This window comes from Macaca mulatta, chromosome 11 (genome assembly GCF_049350105.2).
Source record: "Macaca mulatta isolate MMU2019108-1 chromosome 11, T2T-MMU8v2.0, whole genome shotgun sequence".
Lineage (NCBI taxonomy): Eukaryota > Metazoa > Chordata > Mammalia > Primates > Cercopithecidae > Macaca > Macaca mulatta.
The window spans coordinates 6715236-6737465 of record NC_133416.1 but is presented as its reverse complement, the minus strand read 5'-3'; the positions used below and the strand labels follow the sequence as shown (position 1 = coordinate 6737465).

At 47.9% G+C, this 22230-nt stretch overlaps 1 protein-coding gene across 5 annotated transcripts in view; it reads left to right on the top strand.

Annotated features, from left to right (window-relative positions):
• Positions 1-22230, top strand: part of ANO2 (anoctamin 2) — a 393019-nt gene that overhangs the window by 135902 nt on the left and 234887 nt on the right. For all 5 annotated transcript variants that reach the window (XM_077953328.1, XM_077953330.1, XM_028829182.2 and 2 more), the window contains 3 exons: positions 2584-2639; positions 3875-3916; positions 10439-10503. In XM_077953328.1, coding sequence (XP_077809454.1) covers positions 2584-2639; positions 3875-3916; positions 10439-10503 — 163 coding nt within the window. The remainder of the gene's footprint in view (positions 1-2583; positions 2640-3874; positions 3917-10438; positions 10504-22230) is intronic.

Here is a 22230-nt window from a genome sequence, read left to right as displayed (position 1 = left end):
GCACAGAATGCTCAATGAAGCAGTGAGGAAGGCGATGAACAAGAGGAGTACTGAGATAACTGCAGCCACAGGGCCGGTGACTGTTAGGGCTGCCATCTCTTCTGTGTTTCCAGCCGTGAGCTAAGTGCTGTGAGACACACAGGTGAGAGGAGTGCTCTCTGACCCAGGTCAGGCCTCTGGGGAACACAAAACAATGAGCAAACCTTGTCCTGGAAGTGAAGCAAGCTGCCCACTTCCAGCTGCACCGTGCACAGGAAGCTTTATTTGAGATGGGGATTAGGGTGCATAGCTTTAGTGTCCCAATAATTTGAGACATTTCTGAGGATCTGGCAGCTGGGACCAGGAGTTCAGGTTATCGGTCTAATGGCTTAATGCTTCCAGACACTCGGCTACCGTGCAAAGTCAAGCTGAGAATTAGCAGAAGAGCTAAGTAGGTGAAACACCTGCTGGACTTCTCCTTGGAGTTTTGGGACTGTCTTCAGGGTATATACAGCTGCCACGGCAACCATGGGGTGTGACTGTAGGGATTGGGTTGGGTAGGTTCTGGGGTGTGGTCTAGCTGGGGCCTTACCCGCCTGTGATGCTTCAGCCTCTATCCAGGCCTACAGCACTTTGTATTTTTTAACTACAAACTCCCACAAACTCCCCTCCCGGCTTGGGACTCCTCCCTTTGATTATGGTAGGGTGGCTTCATGTTGCTGTGGTTATGGCTCTTGAACTGATTAATGATGCTCGGAGTGAAATTGTAGTCTTGTGAGTCAGACAAATCTGCAGTTCAGCAAACCTCCAGGGCACCCTTCCCCCATCTGCACTCCCTCTCCCCACCCTCTGCTCCTCTCACCCCGCAAAGTTATTTCTCATGTTTTATGTGCATGCCAAGGAGGAAACTTAAAATCAGGAAAGGACTGGGCCCTTTGGTGACGCAGCAGTACCAAAACACTCAGCTCTCAACTCATTGGAAGAGCGGCCACTTCTACCGGGCGTCCCTGGCAGCCTCCCATGGGCCTCCGCTCCCACGTGGGGCCCGGAGAATAGTCTTTGTGCCATCCAATGTCCTGGAACTGTGGCAAATGGGGGCGAGGTTTGAGGAAGAGGAGGCTGATGGAGGGGAGAGGATTGTCTGAGATCCTCTGCGGTCTCTAAGCTTGTGGGTGGGGCATTGGGTAGGAGCGGGAGGTGGAAAGCCATGAATTTTAATGAGTAAATGTTGTCTAGATTTGTTATCCAACCTCGGCGTTTATTCAGAGCCATGCAAATGCAGATTTCTTAGCATTTGGACATCATACATCTTTCCCTCCAAAACCAATTATCTCCTCATCTCACTACAGTCTACAGTCTCTTTGGAAAGAACAGTTCAGGGCAGAAAGTAAGTGCGAGACAAGGGAAATCATTGTGTACCAGAAACTCCCCCTCTCCTCCCCCTCCATGATTAAATGTGGATCCTCGTATGGCGGGATCCTTGGTACTACGAGTTGGTGAGACATAATCCCTCCCGTCTGGAAGCCAGCGACCCAGGACAGACCATCCCGACTCAGACAGAACACACAGACCACGTTATAGTCTCTGAAAAAAACCAAGAATGAAACAAGTAAATAACGATGACTTTATGCTGCGCAGAAGGTTCTCTGTTGTGAGTATAATGGAGTTGGAGGGACAGAGCCATTTGTTCATTTCACATTTGTTTAGTAGGGTCTGCTACGTGCAAGTGGTGTGAGACACTGTTGGAATTAAAACATAAATCTCTTGCATAGTTTTCAAACTTTTTGGTCTCAGGGTGACTTCACACTTTTAAAAATTATTGGGAACACCCAAAGGGTGTTTGCATGGCTTTGTCGACCAATGTTTACTGCATGAGAAGTTAAGGCTGAGAAATTGTGAAAGTACCAGAATACACAAACACATGCCATTAGCCACAGGGGATGATGGCAGCACATGCCACAACACCCCACTATGCACTTGTGAGAGAAGAGTGAGAAAGAAAATAATGTCTTAGTGCTATTAGAAAAATAGTTTTGCCTCCAGGGGCCCCTGAAAGCCTCATGAGGACTCCCAGGGTTCCCCAGACCACATTTTGAGAACCACTGCCCTATTGCTTCCTGCCCACCTCAGGGATATTATGGTCCAGACGGCAGATCAGTCACAGCCAACACTGCCTTGTGAAACAGCAGGAAGGAGCTCAAAGTGCAGTCGAATGCTCTCACACATACTTTTATAGATCATGATTAAAATGATCCATACAGCCATTCATTCCTATGTGGTCATGGAGCACAGAGATTCGCACCTGACGGTGGTGGAAGGTTATTGGACTGGAATGACTGGAATCTTTGAAGATAGGAGGAATGTAAACTTTGAGACAGCATATTTGATGTGAAAACATCATTTTGTATTTAGGGAATGAAAAAATATTGTTCTTGTACTAAGAACCAGAGCTTGACAGAAAGTTCTAGCCTGGCTGATATAGAGGAGGATGCACTGATTCTCAGCTGGGGGGCATGTGAGAGTTTAATAGTTATCAAAAAACAAGGGTTAAGTTGAGAAATGCCTGCCCCAGAGTTACTATTTTCATCTCCCTTTCTTCCGTAGGTATTAACTCTCTGATTGCAAACAATATTTATGAGGCTGCCTACCCTCTTCATGACGTAAGTACCATTTTCAACAGCGTGCTCTCTGTAGTCTTCAGAACGTTGAAAACCACAACTTTTCAGTGGCAATGAAACGGGTGAATACCTGCAGGGTGAGGCAGGAGTGAATCATGACATTAAAATACCTTGGCTGACCCTGGACTGCTCATTGCTGACAATAATCCCCAGTTTGATTTTTGCCAGTCATCTCAAACTGTCTCGCCAATGATTTCCCCAGAAGACAAAATACACTGGGCTTTGTCTGAGCTTTCCCTGTACTCCCTGGCTTTGTTTTTAGCAAAAGTGTGACTATACAGATGTGGCATGAGGTGATTAAAGGGAGGAGATATGGGTGAGGGTGGTGGATGGTGGTGGAAGGAGACTGAAAGGCCTGGGTGATCCCTAACCTGGACTGTCGGACCTGTGGCTGCCTGAAAGTGGTATTTTGTATATGAGAGTTTTGTGCAGATGTGAAATTCCTCCTTAACATGCAGGTACATATTAACGAAAGATCATTATTTAAAACAAATTTTTTTTTGAAGAAAATCTCTCAGAATTCCTTGTACGATGCTTTGGTTAAGTAAAGAAAACAGAATGACTGTAATGCAAGCTCTCCTTGACTGGAGATAATGTTATGAACAATAATGTTATGAACTTCCTATGACACAGTGCAGTGGTATTCTTCAAGACAACTCATGAGAATGTAACTGGTCCTTCAGCTAAATGCTCCATGGCTTCACTATTCATCAGACTGGTCAGGTCTTGGGCACCTGCCATGCAGTAGTGCCATGTGAGACTGCTGAGGTGGGGCTCCCTGACTGCCCAGCAGGAATTTTCTTGATGGGAATCTTCTCATTCCTGACATATTTGCAGTGGCGTATGCACTGCTAAGTTCTGCAGTTATGGACAGAGTGAGCATGTCATGGCACGGGTGATTTTCACATGATGGGCTAAACCATTTAAGGTCTGGAGCTCTGCCATTGCATTGCTACGAGGGAGCATAGGCTGATCTCTGAAGTGTATGAGGGGGGCGCATCTTTGTGTGAGAAGTTATCCCAGGAAATGTGGCAAGTGTTGATGGCTAAGAAAATGGAGTATCAGCCCCTTACCATGCCATGCTTTTGACCTTCCTTAAATGGGAGTGAAAAAAAGCAATGATATTAGAAAATAAAAAAAAAGAAAATCCTTTCTCTTTTGGCACCTGTTTCTTGTAATTTCATTGGCTTTATCCAGCATCCCTTTTTCTCCCACAGGGTGAATACAATAGTCCAGAGGACGATATGAATGACAGGAAGGTAAGCCTGCCTCACGCAGCATCCTGGACTTTGGGCATGAGAGACTACGGGTGGGTGTGGAAGTGGCTAGAGGTGCCTTAGATGTTCTCTTTACCTGCTTATCTACTTTGCAGCAGTTTCCCCCACCCAGGTATTTGGAAATGTGAGTGTGGTTGCTACTGCACTTAGTGCCTGGAGAGCCACAATGCCAATTGTCCTGAAATATATCTAACGCCCACCACACAGCTCTCACCCCATCTTCCCATGGCAAGACAGCACCAGTTGAGAAACATTGGCTGTCCAAATTCCTTAACTGATAGGTGCAGAAACGGAGACACAGAAGGCTTGAGCACCTTGGCCTGGATGACACAGCCACAGGAAACAGAGATGGGGCTCGGAGCACCTCTAGCCCTCAAATCCAGGGTTCTTGCTTAAAACATGTGATGATCCGTGCCGTTGTGGCTTTTGGAGGGTCAACTTGAGGTGATTCTTGTTTTCTCTTAGGCAGGCAGGTGGAGTATAGCCACTCCCAAATTATAGATGAGCAATTATAGATGTGAGGGAGGCTCAGTTGTGCTTTGTAGTTCAAGTAGCTAGAAATTGGAGGTTACCGTTAGGGGAAGGAACGTGGCCCCAACCTCTTCCGTGGGGATGCAGCAATGATCCCCTCATGCCATCCTCCTGCTGGCTTCTCCCCACCTTCAACAACTCTAGTGAGCAGAGGAGGGTGGGCGATGGTGGGAGGGATGAGGAGCCTGAAGCTCAAGCAGCTTCCCTCCCCCACTCTGTTGTCTGGAAAATCATTCATGCCCCAAGTTGCCTTTCGAGCAGGCTTCTTTTTATCCTGCCTATTAGTCCCTGTTATGAAGTGTTAAGTATTAAAAACATAAAAGGTCTTTTCCAGAAATACTGCAGTGATTGCTTACACATGTCCTCTCTCTGCCTGCCCAGGGAATCTGCTGTAGTATTGCGATGTCTTAACTCATCTGTTTTCTATCCGATGCTAATAGTCTCGGTGTTTAATTTCCTGAAAAGTCCCGCATCAGATTTAAAGGAAAAGGAGAAAGCATGTCTCGCCACATCTCACCTCTCTCGCCCAACCATTTTCTGTCCTCCCACTCTCTAATTTTTCCTTCCTTCCCTTTAAATGGTGATCACCATCCATTGCCTGCCTAAGAAAACTCCTGCTGGGTGGTGGTGACCCCAGCCTGTCTAGGAACATTACGGAGACCAGGAACACACAGCAGCTCATAGGAGAAGTCAGTCAGCCTTCTGTCACCTGCAGTAATGGAAGAAGTAAATTGCAGACTATTTACAATATCTATGTTGTAGATATAAAAATATGTATTTGTCTTTGGAAAGATATGAAATTACTGTTAACCACAGCGATGCCTTTTAACAAAAAAATTTCCCATCACAAAATGTTTCTGTTTGGCTGATATAATGAAGGACATGGAGAAGGCTTGGGAGCTGCAGTGTAGGGTAGCCTCTCTGGGACCTCTAGGGATTATTTACCATGGTGTCCCCACCTGCCCATCCTACCAGCACCTGGATGTTCTCCTTCACTCTTCCTTACAATTTGTGGCTGTTCCCATGATCTCCCCAAGGCCAGGTTCGTTGCAGGCAGATTCTAGGCAAGCCCAGAGGCTCTAGAGGATGTCGGTCTCCCTCTCCGGAAGCTCACCTGGTGCTATTGTGCAGTTTCCATGACTCAGACTCAGGTAGGGCTGGAAGTCTGTTTCTTTCCCCTCCTGGAGGGTCATTAGGAAGAAGCTTCTGGCCGGGCGCGGTGGCTCACACCTGTAATCCCAGCACCTTGGGAGGCTGAGGTGGGTAGATCACGAGGTCAGGAGATCAAGACCATCCTGGCTAACAAGGTGAAATCCCGTCTCTACTAAAAATACAAAAAATTAGCTGGGCGTGGTGGCAGACGCCTGTAGTCACACCTACTTCGGAGGCTGAGGCAGGAGAATAACATGAACCCAGGAGGCGGAGCTTGCAGTGAGCGGAGATCGCGCCATTGTACTCGAGCTCTGGGCGACAGAGCAAGACTCTGTCTCAAAAGAAAAAAAAAAAAAAGAAGCTTCCTTCCTCTTGAGAACAAGGGTTTCCTGCCTTCCTAGAAGCCAGGACAACCGGAAGAGGGAGCAGCCTGGGGGTAGATGGGTCCCTCCTGGCTTCCAGCAGCTGCCTGGTTCCCCATTTGCCAATGCTGCTTAGTGTCCTGGAAATTCCCCGAGAAGTGGCTGTCACCATCTGCTTAGGGCTCCCCAGCTTTCACTGACTCTCTGCGGCTTCTTCTTCCACTTACAGGGGAGAACTCAAAGCAGAACTTTGGATGTGACTTCCTTTAGCATTCTAGAAACCCTTAGTCCTGGATTTTCTAGCCTTTGCAGGTGGCTGTCTTCCCTAGTGGATAGTTAGTAAGTGACCCACTGAAAACTGTGGAGAGAGAGTCAGTCCTGCATTTTAAAATTTACCTTCCTGACAAGAAAGGCACTTTTCTTCTTGGTTTCAACTGGGGATTCATTTTGCCGTGCTGCACGACTTTCATGTTACTGTATGGAGAAGCTGAGACCTGGAGAGGTGGAGTTACTTACTAAAATGTTCAAACAGGTTAGCGTAGCATCTGGGAGTAGAATCCAAGTCTCTTCCATTCAGGCTGCCGCTGTCCCTTAAATGCCTCCGAGATGGCTACAGCATCTTTCTGCCTGTCTCAGGTCTAGCTGCTGTCTGAGGAGCTTGTGGCCTCAGAGAGGGCCATGAGTCCCAAACACCTTGATGTTCTCTGGCATTACAAAGAGTTGTTGCAAAGAGTTTTTAACACTTGAGTTCCTTTATAGTCTCATGAAATCCTTAAATTGATGACCTCCGTCAAATGTGATCCCTGGGGAGCCAAACTTCCTGCTTCTATGCTCTCATCCGTCATTCCTGCTGTAAATGCTTGGGGCAGACAGACACATCTGGGGTTACGTCCAGGGCTCTGGAATCAGGCACTGTCCATTAAGAAGGAGCAGTAATCCCTCCCTGGTGTATTTGCTGGCTTTGCCAGTTGGGAAAGAGAGGACATGGTGAACCTCTAAGGGAGAAAGGGGATTCACTAAGAGTTGCATTAGAAGGCTCTAGACTCTGCAAGTTTAAAGGGGCTGTTACGTGTCTGTGCTTTACTCACACCACACTGGTCCTTACGGGGCAGGACTCCAGAGTGTGCCTCTCTGCACCCTGCCTGCTGGTCCCTTCTGGGGCCTTGCAAGCTGGAGTTCAGCACGATCCGTGACTAAACCTTCTTAAAGATTGGGAAGGGTCTACAGCACTCTCTACCTCCCTCCCTGCCTCCCCTGCAGGTGACAGAAGGCGTGTGAGCTGGCCGGGCATCCGGGCATAATTGCTGCACCGCCTCCCAGCTTTGGTGCTGTGTCGCTCCAGCTCTCTGTTTCAGGGGCTGCCTGATCACTGCCTCCTCCGTATGCTTCTAGCTTTTCTGTATCAAGCCCAGATAGTTCTCTTGGTTCCTCCTCGTGTATATCCACAAGCCATGGATACATCTTTGTGCTTAAAAGAGACCATGGTGAGAGAGGGACTTTCTGGAAGTCTCTTTCAGCAGGTCTGGGATTCAGCCAGGGAAAAGGCTTCTGAGGTCAGCTCTCAGTTGAGGCCATACTGGATTCTTGGAACATTTTCCATTGTTTCCTCCAGGCCGGTGGCGGATAGGTGTTCTCAAGCTCAGGTTTGGCTGGACATACGACTTGGGGAGGAATTTGCTCCGGAGGTCAGGGTCTGTAAGGCAGACAGTGACGTCCCATAGCTCTCGAGAGGGTGCCCTGCCTGCATCTCCTGATGCAAGCTTATCTCCCCTTTGGGCCACACATGATGTCACTGTGACAACCAGGTGCTGGAGAACCCAGGGTTTGCACTCAGGAGAGTCAAAACTCAGGCATTAGAAGCACCCAAGACGTGGGAGGAGGAGATGTACTAATAACAATAAGATTAGGTGAGCCACCGCCCTGGCGTGAGCAGCAGCAGTGCTCGTGAATTCAGATGTTCCTCTGCCTTCATGCGCGGAGTAACCCCTTGTTGTATCTGGGTTTCCTCCATTGCAAGTGGTGGAACTGCTGGTGCAGTTTGCCTCTTCAGGACCCGTGTAGTTTCTGGTCCCGTTTTGCAGTGGCTGGAAGACATTGTGATAATAAAAGTCTACCACCCTTAAGTAAGATCGCTGGTTCTCATTTCCATTTTAATGTCATATCTTTAAAGATTCTTAGGTCAACAGGATGGCTCCCTGTAGGGCTGATGTTCAGACGGGCTTCCGAAGTACCCGGTTAGAGTAGGTTCTCCTTGACAGATTTCCTCGAGAGTTGTGTGTGATGTAGTAGGAGCATAAATAATGCAACAAAATAGCAGCTGTATTATAAATCTGTCACTTCCAGACATATAATTTGATAAAGTGCCAATATTGATTCAGGATGGGTATGTAGATGAGGTCTCCTGATGATGCCTTACTGAATGATTTTATTTACCGGAATTGATACATAGGTTTAGTGAGACACACGCTGATTCTGATAAAGTTGCTGCAGAAATATTCCCAGATAGCCTGGCCTAATGTGTTCGGTTTTGCCCCTACCCCTCTCCTGGACCATTCTTGTCAAGGTGATCGGTGACCTCAAAGCCACTGAATCCAGTGGCCACTGCTCATCTGACCTGACCCATTGGCAACATTTGACACTGCTCGTCCTCTTCTTTTTTTTTTTTTTTTTTTTGAGATGGAGTCTCGCCTTGTCGCCCAGGCTGGAGTGCAGTGGTACGATCTTGGCTCACTGCAAGCTCCGCCTCCTGGGTTCACGCCATTCTCTTGTCTCAGCCTCCGAGTAGCTGGGACTACAGGCGTGCACCACCACGCCTGGCTAGTTTTTTGTATTTTTAGTAGAGATGGGGTTTCACTGTGTTAGCCAGGATGGTCTCGATCTCCTGACCTCATGATCTGCCCACCTCAGCCTCCCAAAGTGCTGGGATTACAGGCGTGAGCCACCGCGCTTGGCTATCCTCTTCTTTTCTTTGAAACCTTTTCTCCCCTTGGCTTCCTGGATGCCACACACTTCCGGTTCTCCTCCACACCACTGGCCGTTCCTTCTGTCTCCTTTACCGGTTCTTCATCACCCTCTTGACCTCTAAATGGTGGCATGCCCAGGGCCCAGACCTCAGGCTTCTTCTGTACTTACTATCTCTTCTTTGGTGATAACATCCATCATTTAATGACTTTACAAAATGTCTTCCTCTTCAATAACTCCCAAATGTACTGGACTCTTCTTTGAACTTCAGATTGTTATATCTAGCTGCTCGCCATGCCCCTGGATACCCAAAGAGCATCTCAAAAAATGCATCCCCAAGTAAGCTCTTGATTCCACCCCCACTAACCTGTCCTTCCCACAGTCTTTCTCATTTCAATAAAAGGCATCACCATGACTCAGTGGCTCAGGCCAAGTTCTTATTTCCTCTCATCCCACATCCAATCCAACAGTAAATCTTATAGGCTTTACCTTTAGAATCTAGGCAGAATCAACTAGTTCTTACTATATCTGCTGCTGCCCCCATGGTGCAAGCCATCATCATCTCTTCCCTGGACCATTCCAATAACTTCCCTGTGCCTCTGATCACTCTGTCTGTTCTCCACACAGCAACCAGAGTGAGCCTTCTGCAATCTCAGATTGTTTTGCCTCTCTACTGCAAATCTCCCAGTGGCTTCCTTCAAAATCCAAATTTCATCCAGTGTTGATACAAAGATTTTAGCATGGCCTGCAAATCCCCAAGTGATCTGGCCATCCTGGTTCTTTCTGACTTTGTCTCCCAAGTTCTCCCCATGCTCACTCTGCCCCAGCCACACCGGTTCCCTGTTCTTCCTGGGACATGCCATATGCACTTGCCTTGGGGCATTTGCACAAGAAGAGTGTCCAGCCTGGGACACCCTGCCCCCTTCCTTTGTGTCTCAGCTCAAGGTCACCTCCTCAGAGAGGCCTTCCCTGGCCATCCTGTCTACAATAGCACCCCACTCCTCTCCCTTCCTTCACATTCTACTCCCTGACCTTGATTCATTTTTCTTCATTAAGATTTCCAAATCTTATCTGTTTATATGTTTATATTTGTCTCTCCACACCAGGGTGTAAGCAGACTGTGGCTTACTGCTGTATCCAGTGTGGGGACAGTGCCTGGCACATAAGGAGATGTCACTAAATACTTGTTAAATGAGTGAATCACGACCATCAGGGCTCGTTTTGCTGGACTAGGCAAGACATGGGAATAAAGAAGACGGGGTTCTGCTCATCAGGTGCAGGACTGCCGCAGAGTGTGATAAAGTTCACCTCTATTGTTTGGGGAAGGAGAAGCCAGTTTCTGTAGCCTCCTGATTCTGGACATCTCCCCGTGGATGTCTCATGAGAATTTCTTAGAAGCTGGGCTTTGGGGGTAAAATTCTGACTTGTTAGGATGGAGAAAATCAGGTGAAGTTTCCCACCTCTACCTCTAACCTGTTTCCTTATTTTCTTTGTTTAGCTGCTATATCAAGAATGGGCGCGCTATGGAGTGTTCTATAAGTTCCAACCTATTGACCTCATCAGGTAAGAGGTGGTGGGGAACTTTTGAAAGGATCCTGGAGATGCAAGTCCTGAAAGATGTATCATAAACATTTTGACTCTGGCAGTCTTTTGCTCACGTGGAGGGATCTTCTTTTCTAGCTTCTATGGTCCCCTCATCTGTGTCCCATGGGTGGGGAAGCAGCTGGGGACACGGGAAGGACATGGAATCTGTGTGGCACAAAAGATCCTGTAGATTGATAGACCATGACCTCCACCTTGAGGTCTTCAACACTGTGGTCTCTGTTCCTGCCTGTTCTTTGGGAGGGGTGCATGGAGCTGTCTCATTTCTTTTCCTTAGTCTTGTCTAGAGAAGAACCTGGATGAAGCTGATTCTTGGGTTATGCCCAAGTGCCAGTGTTGACCCAGGAAAGGGTGGATTTGGCAAATCACATTGGGAGTATGCTGGCTGGCCTGACAGAATGTGGACTTCTTATGGCTTTTCCAAATTAGAAGGGAGGAGAGACTGGGCCCTGGGATTCTTCCCTTCCTTGTTGTCACAGAATGATGTCCTGTTTTCTGGCATCTTGGACATTTCCCCAGCTTCTGTTGAACATGAGTGAAAAGTCCTTTGAAAGAACTTGCTGGAATGCCATAGGTCTGACTACTTTAAAATGGGTTCAGGGCTCTAGAAACTCAGTCTTCTGACTGGAATGTTGGGCTGCAGCACTGTGTGAAAGCACTGGGCTGAAAGTTTGGAGACGTGAGTTCTGGTCTGGGCCTGGCCACTAAGTGCTACCATTTCTTTGGGCAAGTCCCAATTCCTCTTTGATCTTCAGGATCCTGGTTGTCCTAACTTGGGAGGCTAAGCTGAGGGATCTGTGGGTTCACATGGGAGAATGTGCTCATTTGGAAAAGATGGTCCGCTGGAGCCTGCAGGAGGAGGCTGCGCCATGGTGAACATGGTGGACTCATTGCCCTGCAGTCACCTAATGAGCTAATTAGTCAGTCCGAGAATAGAGCATGTTCCTGGCTGGCTGCCCTGGGCTGGGATTGTGAGAGAGGCAGCAGCCAGGAGAATCGAGTCTAGAGGGAGGAATTCCAGCTTCTTCTTGGAAAGAGAAAGCCTTATGGAGGCCAGAGTTTGGGCAGCTCACCTCCTACACAGAGATGCAGCGGCCCTCCCAGCGGACAGAGCTTGGTTGGATGTCTCTTGGAAGCAGGTGTTTGTTCCAGCTGAGGACTATGAACCAAGGTCTTGGATGGGGGAGCAGGGACATGCCGGGCCTGTGACCGAGGCTCCTTCACCCCGTCTCCCGTCCCCTGGCTGCCTTTCATGTGGCATGGGCCACCTAGACTGTTCTCTGGGCCACACCAAGGCTGATCATTCCATTCTTGGTGGGCTTTGATCTTTCTCTCTGGATCTCAAGTGGCCACCCACTCTGTCGCCTGTTTTCTCCAACTACTCATTCGTTTTTTTTAAAGTATGATTAAAAAATAAAAATTCATGCACTCGGTTTTGGCCACCAAGGCAGCCTCACCTGCAGGGGAAGTATTGCCTTTGGAGGGGAGCCCTGCTCTGGGGCCTGGCGCTTCCTGAGGATGGAGAGCTCAAATCTGTCTAGACAGGGCACAGTGTGCTGGAGCAGGGCTGGAGGCTGTCTACAGCTCCTCACAGATCAGAAGGCCCGGAACACTCCCACGGCCCCTGGGCAAGGCCAAGGCTTGGTCAGGAGGGAGAGGAGGAAGGAACCTCAGGAGAAGGGACGCTGAGCAGCATGTGTGTGGGGAGCCAAGGCAGATGGTGGTAGTGGTTGTCATCCCAGTGGCATAAGGAACTCTCTGACCTCAAGAAGCTGCTGGAAAGAGAAGTGATGGAAGGGATGGTGGTGGGGGACGCTAGGAGCAGAGGTGGGCAAGTACCTGGAAAACTTGTAGAGAGAAATGTGGGCTGGAGCATGCAGGGAGCAGCTATTGACACTCGGTGAGCTCCACACCAAAATCCTCAATTTATCCTCCTTTACCAAATGGTCCTAACTTGCTTTCCCCGATTCTGTCCAAGTCCTCTCCTTCCTCCTCTTCATGATGACACAATCTGAGACCTCAGTAATCCCTGACTGGCCTCACTCTCACTTCCCACTTCCCAATCTAACTCTGAGTCTTGGGGATTCTTCTTTGGCACCATTTCTCTCTTTTGCCACTTCCTCTCCATTGTTCCTGCCACCTCCTGTCGGGGCCCACCTGCCTGCAGAGTCCAGCCTGTGGCTCCCTTCTTGAGCCATCCCAGGCCCCACACCATGGCAGTTTTGCTCCATGACTAGTTACTACCATGCATGGCACCCTCCGTGTGCCTCACAGAGAAGTTGCCCTCATATGGTCTGTGCTGGAAGAGTGACGGAGCAGGGGAATCTTGGCACGGGAGGAACATGATAATTCATGCACAGGCCTGGCCAAGGTCTTTCCCACCCATTTCTTTGGGTATTCAGCTCCTCATTTTTAGCGCCAAGCTTCTGTTCCTCCTCTGGAGCCCTGGTGCTCCTCCTCTGTGCCAATTGTTTGGAAGATTCTAAAACCTCTGTGTGAGCCATTGAGAGCTCATGGGGCGGGAGACCTGTTTGTATGTGGAAGGCCCCGGGACTAGCTCTCCTTCCCCTTCCGCAGGCCTTCAGGCCTCATTTTGAGTCTTGGGGTTTGAGACACCATTCCTGGATGTTGAAAGTCGACAGAGGGGAAGCAAGATGCGCTTCCCTGCACCCCTGGCCCCTGCCTCCACCCGGCTGCAGCGTCATTCGTGCCCAGCAGGCTGCACTGTGAGACTGCTGATGGCCTCCAGCCCCATAGGGCTCTCCTCCTGATCCTGCCTCTGCTCTGGAGACCAGGGGCCTGCAGGCCTGAGTGTGAGTGAGCCAGTATGAGAGTGTGTGTGAGGGTGAGAATGTGTTAGTGTGAGAGTGTCTGTGTTGTTTGTGTATGTACAAGAGTGGGTGTGTGTGTGAGTGAATGTGTGTGCGTGTGAGACTGTGTGTGTGTGTGCCGGAGAATACTTGTGTCTGGGAAAGTGTGTATATGTGAGGATGTGTGTGTGTGAGCGTGCATGAGTGAATGTGAGCGGGTGAGTGTATGTGTATGAGCGTGTGGAATGTGTGTGCGCATGCTTGTGTAGATGTGTGTGCGAGTGTATGTGTGTGAGCGTGTGAATGAGTGTGTGTGTGAGTGAATGAGTGTGTGAGTGTATGTGTGTGAGTGGGTATGAGTGTGTTCATGAGTGTGTGTCAGTGTGAGAGTGTGAGTGTATGTGTGTGTGCATAAAGTGTATGAATGAGGATTGTGTGTAAGTTGTGTGTGAGTGTGTGTGAGTGTGTGAGTGTATGTGTGTGTGAGTGGGTATGAGTGTGTTCGTGAGTGTCAGTGTGAGAGTGTATGTGAGTGTGTGCATAAAGTGTGTATGAATGAGGATTGTGTGTAAGTGTGAGTGTGTGTGTGTGAGTGTGTGTGAGAGCTCTCTGGAAAGTTCCCTAGGGAGGTATCCAGCAGGAACCTTGATGAGTGAGTGCACCCCAGTCCAGAAGACCTCCCGGGTACTTCCAGCCAGCAGCACTTGTGCCCTGGCAGAAACATGGCTTGTGACTGATAATGTAAGGAATGACGCTGAGCTAGACCGAAATGGCTCTTCTAGTCCTTTAGGGAGCTGGAAGAGGGTCCTCACAGCTGGAAGAGGACATTTCCGCCTGCACTTCGCTGGTTCAATGCCCTAAAACCCAGGAGGAAAACAGCCCTTATTTTCTGGGAAAACTTGGGGACTGGAGGGCTTTTGGATTTGTACAGGTCCGATCCAGTACTAGTCAGGGCCATAATCTGTCTTTTTACTAAAATTAATATCTGCTTCCAGGCTGATTTTCTTAGCTTGGACGTTTTGATATGAATGAGACAAAACCGTAGGTCTGAAGCATCTTCTGAGTTTGATTTCTCTTCTGACTATACTCTGCTGAAACTTATGTCCAAAAAGTTTATTCTAAAGCAGCTGCCGCTGCCTGCCTGTGACAGCATGGGAAAGAGAGGGTTCTAGAACTGTACTCAGCTCAGAGGGATTGCAACCTGTTGACCTGTGGGAGTTCACCAAGGGGATAATGCATGGGGAGCTTCACTGTACCAAACTAGGCCTGTAGTCTGAAGAGGGGTAATGGTCCTGACTCACTCCCACCTGTTCCAGGGGTGCTCACTTCATGAGTGAGGCTTTCTGCACTTAAAGTCAGGCCCTGGGCATGAAGCCCACACATGTGGAACCTCTGGAGTTCTCTCAGAAATGTCCCAGCTTGGAGCCTTGAGATATGGAACAGCTTCCATGAGGATCTGAGAGTGATCTGTATGGGGTTACCATTTCAGGAGCCCTTGGGTGGCACTGTGCCCCAACCTTACTACACAGCTCTACCGGCCCGCTCTAGCCTGACATGCCAGGAATGGGCTCTCCCTCCTACTGCAAGGCACAGGTCACTGTCCTTGCCAGGGTTCCCCAGCACTGCTGCCAGACACTGTGTGGTTTGATCCATCCCTCCTTGTCTCTGGGCTCCGCTGCCACCCTCCTGAACTGTGATCCATCTGAGCGCCCCCCCCCCCCGGAGGGAGACCGAGGAGGCTGTGTTCTTAGGAGGCTTCTCAGCAGGCCAGGTTGGGGAAGGACTTGCCAGGCCACAGCTGGGTTAGAGGAGGGAATGGAGAGAGAAAAACGTTGATCAATCCGTGATTACTTATTTCCTTAGTCCTGCTGCTTTCTCCTTGATTTTTCATTGGGATTAAGAGAGGCAATTCAGGTCAACACAACACACATTCACTGATGCTTACAGTGAGCAAGTCTCTTTGCTTGGCAGTATGGGGAGGGACAACAACGATGAAGGGAGAGCTTGTGGCCTTTAAGATCTAGGAGTTATGTAGGGAGACAGATGTGTGCAGGACAGGATTCAGTGAGGGCTCTCAGGACTATAATAATGTTCAAACCTATCAGTATGGGATCACATTTGAAGAGTAATTGCTGCTAGAGGAATAAGACAAGACTTCCTGGAAGAGGTGGCCCTTGAATCAGAAATGTTGTTTTCTGAAGGACGACTGAGGTGAAAGAGTGTGTCTATCACCAGCCTGGACTGCCCTGTATAAGGATTTATAGTTTAGCCTGATATTAATGACTGAAAATCACATTGACTCAAAGCCAGATCCTTCCTCATTGTTGATTGGGAGTGGTGAGATCAAGAACTTGGCTTGCAGACCTTGTCTGTAAGGATTCCCTGCCAACCTGGCCCAAGTCCCTTGCTCTGCCCCACGAATTAGCAGGGAATCCAGGGTTGGAAGGAAATGAGGCTGGATGCATGAAGGGAAGCTAAGGAGAGATGACACGTGGAATCAGCACTATGGCATTTGCACGCGTCTTATCACTTGGGGGTTGGGTTTAGCTAGAAAACATTTTGCAGTCTAGAAGGAAATAATACCTCATAGGCTTGAAGACTATTCTTCCTTTACCTCTGAGGGTGTGAGAGAAGGCAGACAGAAAAAAGCAGCAGCAGCTGGTTGAGGTGAAGCAGAAACAAGGATGATTATGTTCTGTGCTGTTACATTCTGGTCCATTTTATAGATCAGGATATAAGTCATGCTGTTAATCCCATCAAACTGTGGAAAGGCTCTGCTACAGTCTCCTTTCTCTCATTTCCTCCACGGAGTGCTACTCTCCTCCAATTGTACCCTTTCGGAAGGAAGGCTGTTGGTCTTGTGGTTGACCAATGGAAACAGGAGCTGGAGTACAATGCTACCAGCTCCAGTTCAAGGTGGCAGCTAATGACTGTGTTGGTCTTCTGAGGGTGGCTGTCTAGCCTCACAACAGCCTTCCAGAGATGGTGGCTCCTGTTTTAAACTTTTCGTCCTTCTTCCTGTCATATCAGCCACATGATACAGATGGTGGATCCCAAGGCACCAGGAGGCTCCACAAGTTCCCCGTGGCCACCTGGAATTCCAGGGCAGAGCTGGGGAAGGAAGGAGCTGTCTGGCACCAGCTCATTGCCTCCTGGATCAGCTTATATCATTCCCCAGGGAGGAAAAACTGATATTAGTCTGAAAAATATGATAAGCTATGTATTTGTGCTATCTTGGCCCTATTATACAATAAGCTTTCAATTATCCAGAACCTCTAGGAACAAACCATAGCATCACAGAGACAAATGAAGCTTAGAGGTCAGACAGTTGGATACCTGGCCCTGGAAGGAAGGAATGAAGAATTTTTCTTGCAGCATATTCATCTAGCAAATGCCCAGCCTCTGCTTGATTTTTCTTGGAATAGGGAGCACCTTACCTCTGGGACAGTTTGTTTCTCTCTTGGGCATTTCTAGCCCCTAGGAAGTCATGAACTAGAAGGAAAACTCTGCTGTTTTCCCTAATATTGGTCTTAGTTCTGCTTCCTGGAGCTGCACAGAACAAGTGTACCCTGTTGTATAGGCCAACCCATTAAATATTTGAAAATAACAATTGTGTTCACAACAGTGCTCGTATATCTAAGCTTTCTTTCCCACACCCCAAATACTCCTAGGCCTTTCTGCATTTTCATATCAACATGTGTTCCCCACACAGCCTTATCATTGTGATCGTCTTTCTTGGGACTCACTGGTGGTGATAGTTGGAAGAGAAGGAACCTTACATACACCTCGCTGAAGCAGTTAACCAACACATATTTTGCACTATCAGACACTGATCCTGGAGATACGGAGATGATGAAAGCATGACCCCACCCTCAAGGAGCTTGAGTTCAAAGTGAAATCTCCATGCTTGCCGATGACCACTGGGTTTTCTGGAGGCTGATGGAGAAAATTTATAGAAGGTAGCTGTGAGGCTGTAGGAAAACATCATATGGAAAAGATCACGAGGGAAAGTTGGCCCTCGACTAGCCATTTGTGATGATGGGCTCAGAGGTATCAGCTCTGCATCAGGCAGAGATCTTTGGGGATGATTGTAACTCTTTCTAGAAACATCACTGTGATGTGATGCAGCACCATAGACCCCTTGAATTCTCAGAATACTTTTGAAAACCAAACTAGGATTGCATCACTCAGTGATTTACCAAGTCATGGTAAAACCTCACATGTGTCTGACTTAGGTCATCACACCTAAAGAAAACATAACCAGGCTGGGACTGTGTCACACACGGAAAAGTAATGTGATCAAGGATTTGGAGAGGCGTCTTTATAATGTTGGACTGAAACAAGTAAGAGTTCCCTATCTTGGAACAAAATGGAGAAGGAGTGAGGCTGACAGTCAAATGATGGATAGTGTGCCTGTGTATGTGTTTATCAAACCCTGATGTACCTGCCCAGGGACATTCCTTTAGACCAGGAACAGTGAGTTAAGAGAGAAAAGAACTCAGTTTTACCTCCAGATTTGTTTCCAGTTGATGTATTATTTGGGCAAGTCATTCTCTCTTGAGCCTCAATTTTCTCAGCTATGAAATAGGGATGATAGCACCTGTGCTACCTGCCCACAGTATTACTGTGAGGATTCAGATGAAGAGCTGTACAACTACTGTGATGATGGCTGTAGGTCTCGTTAAATCAATAAAAATAATTATTGACTCCCTGTGGGGGAAATTATAATATTCATTAAAGTGGTGGACTATCATATGCTTCCTTAGCTTAAGAGCTCTGACAAATATTGTATAATCATAATGTATGACTGTAAATCAATACACTGTATGCATTTTCTGTCTGTGACCTCTGTGCCTCACAGCAACCCTGTGAAGTGGATATTGTTATCTTCATTTCACAGGCAAGGATACTGAGGTTAGTGAAGTAAAGGCTTCCCAAAGCCACAGAGCAAGCTCATCTGGAATTCAAACCCAGGCCTATCTAACTCTAGAAACTTTTAGTTTTTTCACAGTACTCTGTAGCTGAAGGTGCCACAGAGTTTCCGTTCAGCGGATTTCAGGCTAGCTGTTCTAGCCCTCTGGTGTTAATCCCTTTGATAACCCATCTCCCAGGGAAAAACCGTGGTGTGGTCTTCCGGTATGGGCCGCACGCTGACCGTAGTCGACCTTGGCTTATAATGGGGCCATCTTTATGAACATCCCTCTTTGTGCCTAGCATGAGTAACGTCTCACTCTCAGGGCCTCTGTTCAGCAACCCCAGAATGCCATGTTTTTGATTTTTCATTTCTATTTTTTTATGATCTTTTTTTTTTTTTCTGACTCCTTCCATGTTGTCAGATTGTCAGCTGTCACTTCTTGCTTTTGTCAACTGAGTAGCTTCTGTTCCCAATTCTAATTTACTGCTTTGTCTCAGTTGCAGCTTCGGCAACCAGACACCCAAGCAAGTTAGCAGGGTGCACAAGTAAGACGCTTCCACGGTTCATCCTGGAATCTGGCTTCTGTCGAGTGGGGGAACTTTTAGAGGGCCTGCTTTTGTGCTGGAAATGTCTGTTTCTGCTTCTCAGTGAGGGTGAAATGATGTTTCTGAAGTTCAAGGGGCCTCAGCACTGGGACCAGAGTGAGGATGCTACAGCAGGGGGCCCTCACTATGAAGAGCTGTATTTTTGCCCCCCTTGCTTGTTTGGGAAGGTCATGAAAAATCCACCCTATCAGATATTTTTCTTAAAAATAGAGCTCTGAGTCTGTTAACAGCGCAACAGTCAGTCCCTGCATCAGGATCTGCTGAATGCAGAGCTTTGTACTGGGTGTGGTATTGAAGCCTCAAAGCAGGGGGAAAATGGGATCTTGAAGGGTACTGATGGGACACAAGGTACTCACAAAAGAAAACTTCTCGGGTAGGTCACAGAGCTGTCAAGTAGCTTCCAATGGTAACTAATGCACAAAGCTGTGTGTAGCAGTGCTGGGCAAGATAGAGAGAGGCTTTGAAGGACTTAGTAACTGGCTTCAGGGTAGCAGATCACACAAAAATGAGATGTATGAGATAGGTGAGTTTTAAGCAGAAATCAGAGATTTGAAGGAGAGAAGAAATATGGTTGGGGGATTTACAAGATTGGGATTTAAGCGTTCTTGGTCAGGAGATGTTGAGGTAAGAGATTTGAGAAGGGGCTAAGGCAGAAGAATGGCTGAGAAGAAAGCACTGGGGCTGAGCTAGACAGGGGACATGATGGTAGGGGAATTTCAGGAGAGGATCTCAGGTGGTGGTTTCTCTGGAATTTAGGCAGGTGGAAAAACAGAGGGCTTAAGGAAGGCTTTCATGTCTCATTGTATTCCCAGCTGGACAGGTAAGAGTAGGCACAAGGAGTTTCAGTTCTTCCCTCATCTCTCCTGGGGAGTCTCTGGGCAAGTCACTCAGCCCCTGCAGACCTGTTGAAGTTCCTCTCCCTATAGTTGCGTCTCTTCTACAAAATCTCTAGGCTGCATGATGGCAGGTGCAGTTCTGTCTGTGGGAATCAAGATATCAGGTAGACCTGAGGGACTGATCTTGCCTTAGAAGGAGCAAGGGGACTGGCATCGGGTGAGTTACCAGGGACACGGCTCAACTATTTGATCCCAGGAGCCACTGTTTGACCACATGTTCCTGGAACCCCTGAGCGCCTCAGTCCTGCTAATCGTATTCCCTGGAGTGATGTTCTCCACCCACACCACATGGCTATGTAACCAACATAAACAGAAAACGTCTTAACACATTGAATAACATCAGCGGAACACACGTTACAACAACCGCCTCAAGATAGCTAAATTTAATTAGCCCGGCATGCCCAGGCTTTTTGTACAGGCACATGCCTCTGTTTTAGAAACAGAAAACCACAGCATTTTGTGGGTCTGGAAGTCACAAACATAAGAAAGGAAAAAAAAAAGTACACAAACCTTCAAGATCCCTGCCTGGGAGACTGCTATCTTCTAGTACCTTCTTGGGATTATCTCAAGGTATTCAAAAATGTTGACTGTTGGGTAGCTGCCAGGAATTACTGCCTGCCTCTGGCAAATTGATTGGCTCAGCCGTGAAGAGATTGGGGAGCTCAGCCTTAGCCACTCAGCCTGCAGCAAGGACTCGGGAAACCCTCAGAGCTGTAGGCTCAGCCTCATTGGTTTCTTTCATACAGTCCATATTCAACTGAACCTAGTCAAGACAGACAGGGGATCGGAGGACTGGGATTTTTAACTTTTCATTTGAACATTTTAGTCTGGATGAGGGCAATGGTGTAATTTCCAGCTGTCATCAACTGTAACAAAATGGCAGCAATTCCTTAGGCTGACATTCTGCCCAGTCCTCAGCCCTGGGGCAGGAAGGCAAGCTGCATGGCAGAGAGAAGCGAATCAGCCGTGTACTAAGGGGGTCCCTGCCCTACTCAGAGGCCCTGCATCTCCTGAAAGCCTCAGCTGGTGCCTCGCGTAGATCTCTCTGACTATGCTTCAGTCTCTCTCCTTTTGTTCATCCTGCAGTGATCCCTTCTTTGTCCATTCCCATGAGATGACATTCCTTTTAGAAATACTAGCTCTTTTGACTTCTGTGCATTAAGAAGGTTAGGTCTCCCATGCTGTGGCAGCCAGCTAGCAGCATCAGGCGCATCTTTATGGGGATGACACAAAAGAGAAAGAAGGCAGAGCCCCCAGACTCAGACCTCTCAGCATCCAGGTGGGACAAAGACTTGATGTTTTAGGAAAGAGATTTAAGAAACATGTACTTCAGGCCGGGCATGGTGGCTCACGCCTGTAATCCCAGCACTTTGAGAGGCTGAGGTGGGCGGATCACCTGAGGTCAGGAATTCAAGACCAGCCTGGCCAACATGGCGAACCCTGTCTCTACTAAAAATACAAAAATTAGCTGGGTGTGGTGGCAAGCACCTGTAATCCTAGCTACTCAGGCGGCTGAGGCAGAAGAGTCGCTTGAACCCTGGAGGCCGAGGTTGTAGTGAGCCAAGATTGAGACAGTGCATTCCAGCCTGGGTGACAGAGCGAGACCCCATCTCCAAAAACAAAAACAAAAAACAAACATATAATTCAGTTCAACTTAATCCGGTCTATTCATGGAGCACCTTCTCTGTGCCAGGCACTGTACTAAGTGCTGGAGTTAAAGTGATGAACAAGATAGATATGGACTGATGGTGGACAGTTAGATAATTTACCATCTTACTGGGTACACTTTTTGGAGTGAAAGTGAGAGCTATTAATAATGATTGGTGTGTACTAGTCAACTATTATTACATTAATGTTGCATAACAAACGATCCCAAGGTCGGTAGCTTATAACAAAGGTCATTTCTGTATTGTGTTCATGTGTCTTTGGGTTGAATGGGAAAGCTCTGTTTCAGGCTGAGGGTTAGTTGGGCCTGGCTCTGGGCTGTGCATTGTGTTTAGTTTGCCCCAGGTCTGCACATTTTGCTTAGATCAATGGCTTCTGGGACACATTCTGCTCACGGAGAATCAACAGAGCACAGGAAAGAATGAAAATGTGAAGTACTTCTTGCGGTACCTGCTGACATCTCACATTTGCTCGCATTCCATTGGCCAAAGCAAGTCATGTGGCCAAGCACAAATCCATGGAACCGGGAAGGCTAGTATAGGAGTTACTATTTACTGACACAAATCCAGTCTGCCACACTGCAACAACAGGTAAAAGGCAGGACTGTCTCAGGCACATCTGGACCTATGGTCCAGCTGGGTCTGGCCTCAACAGAGCTTATGACCTAGCAGGGGAGACAGTGCATAGTTAATCAGAAGTGTGACACAGATTACTAGAGAGGAGGACAGAAGTGTAATGGGAGTAGAGATGTAAGGCCATCCAACCTAATTGGAGATCTCCCTGAGGAAGTGACATTT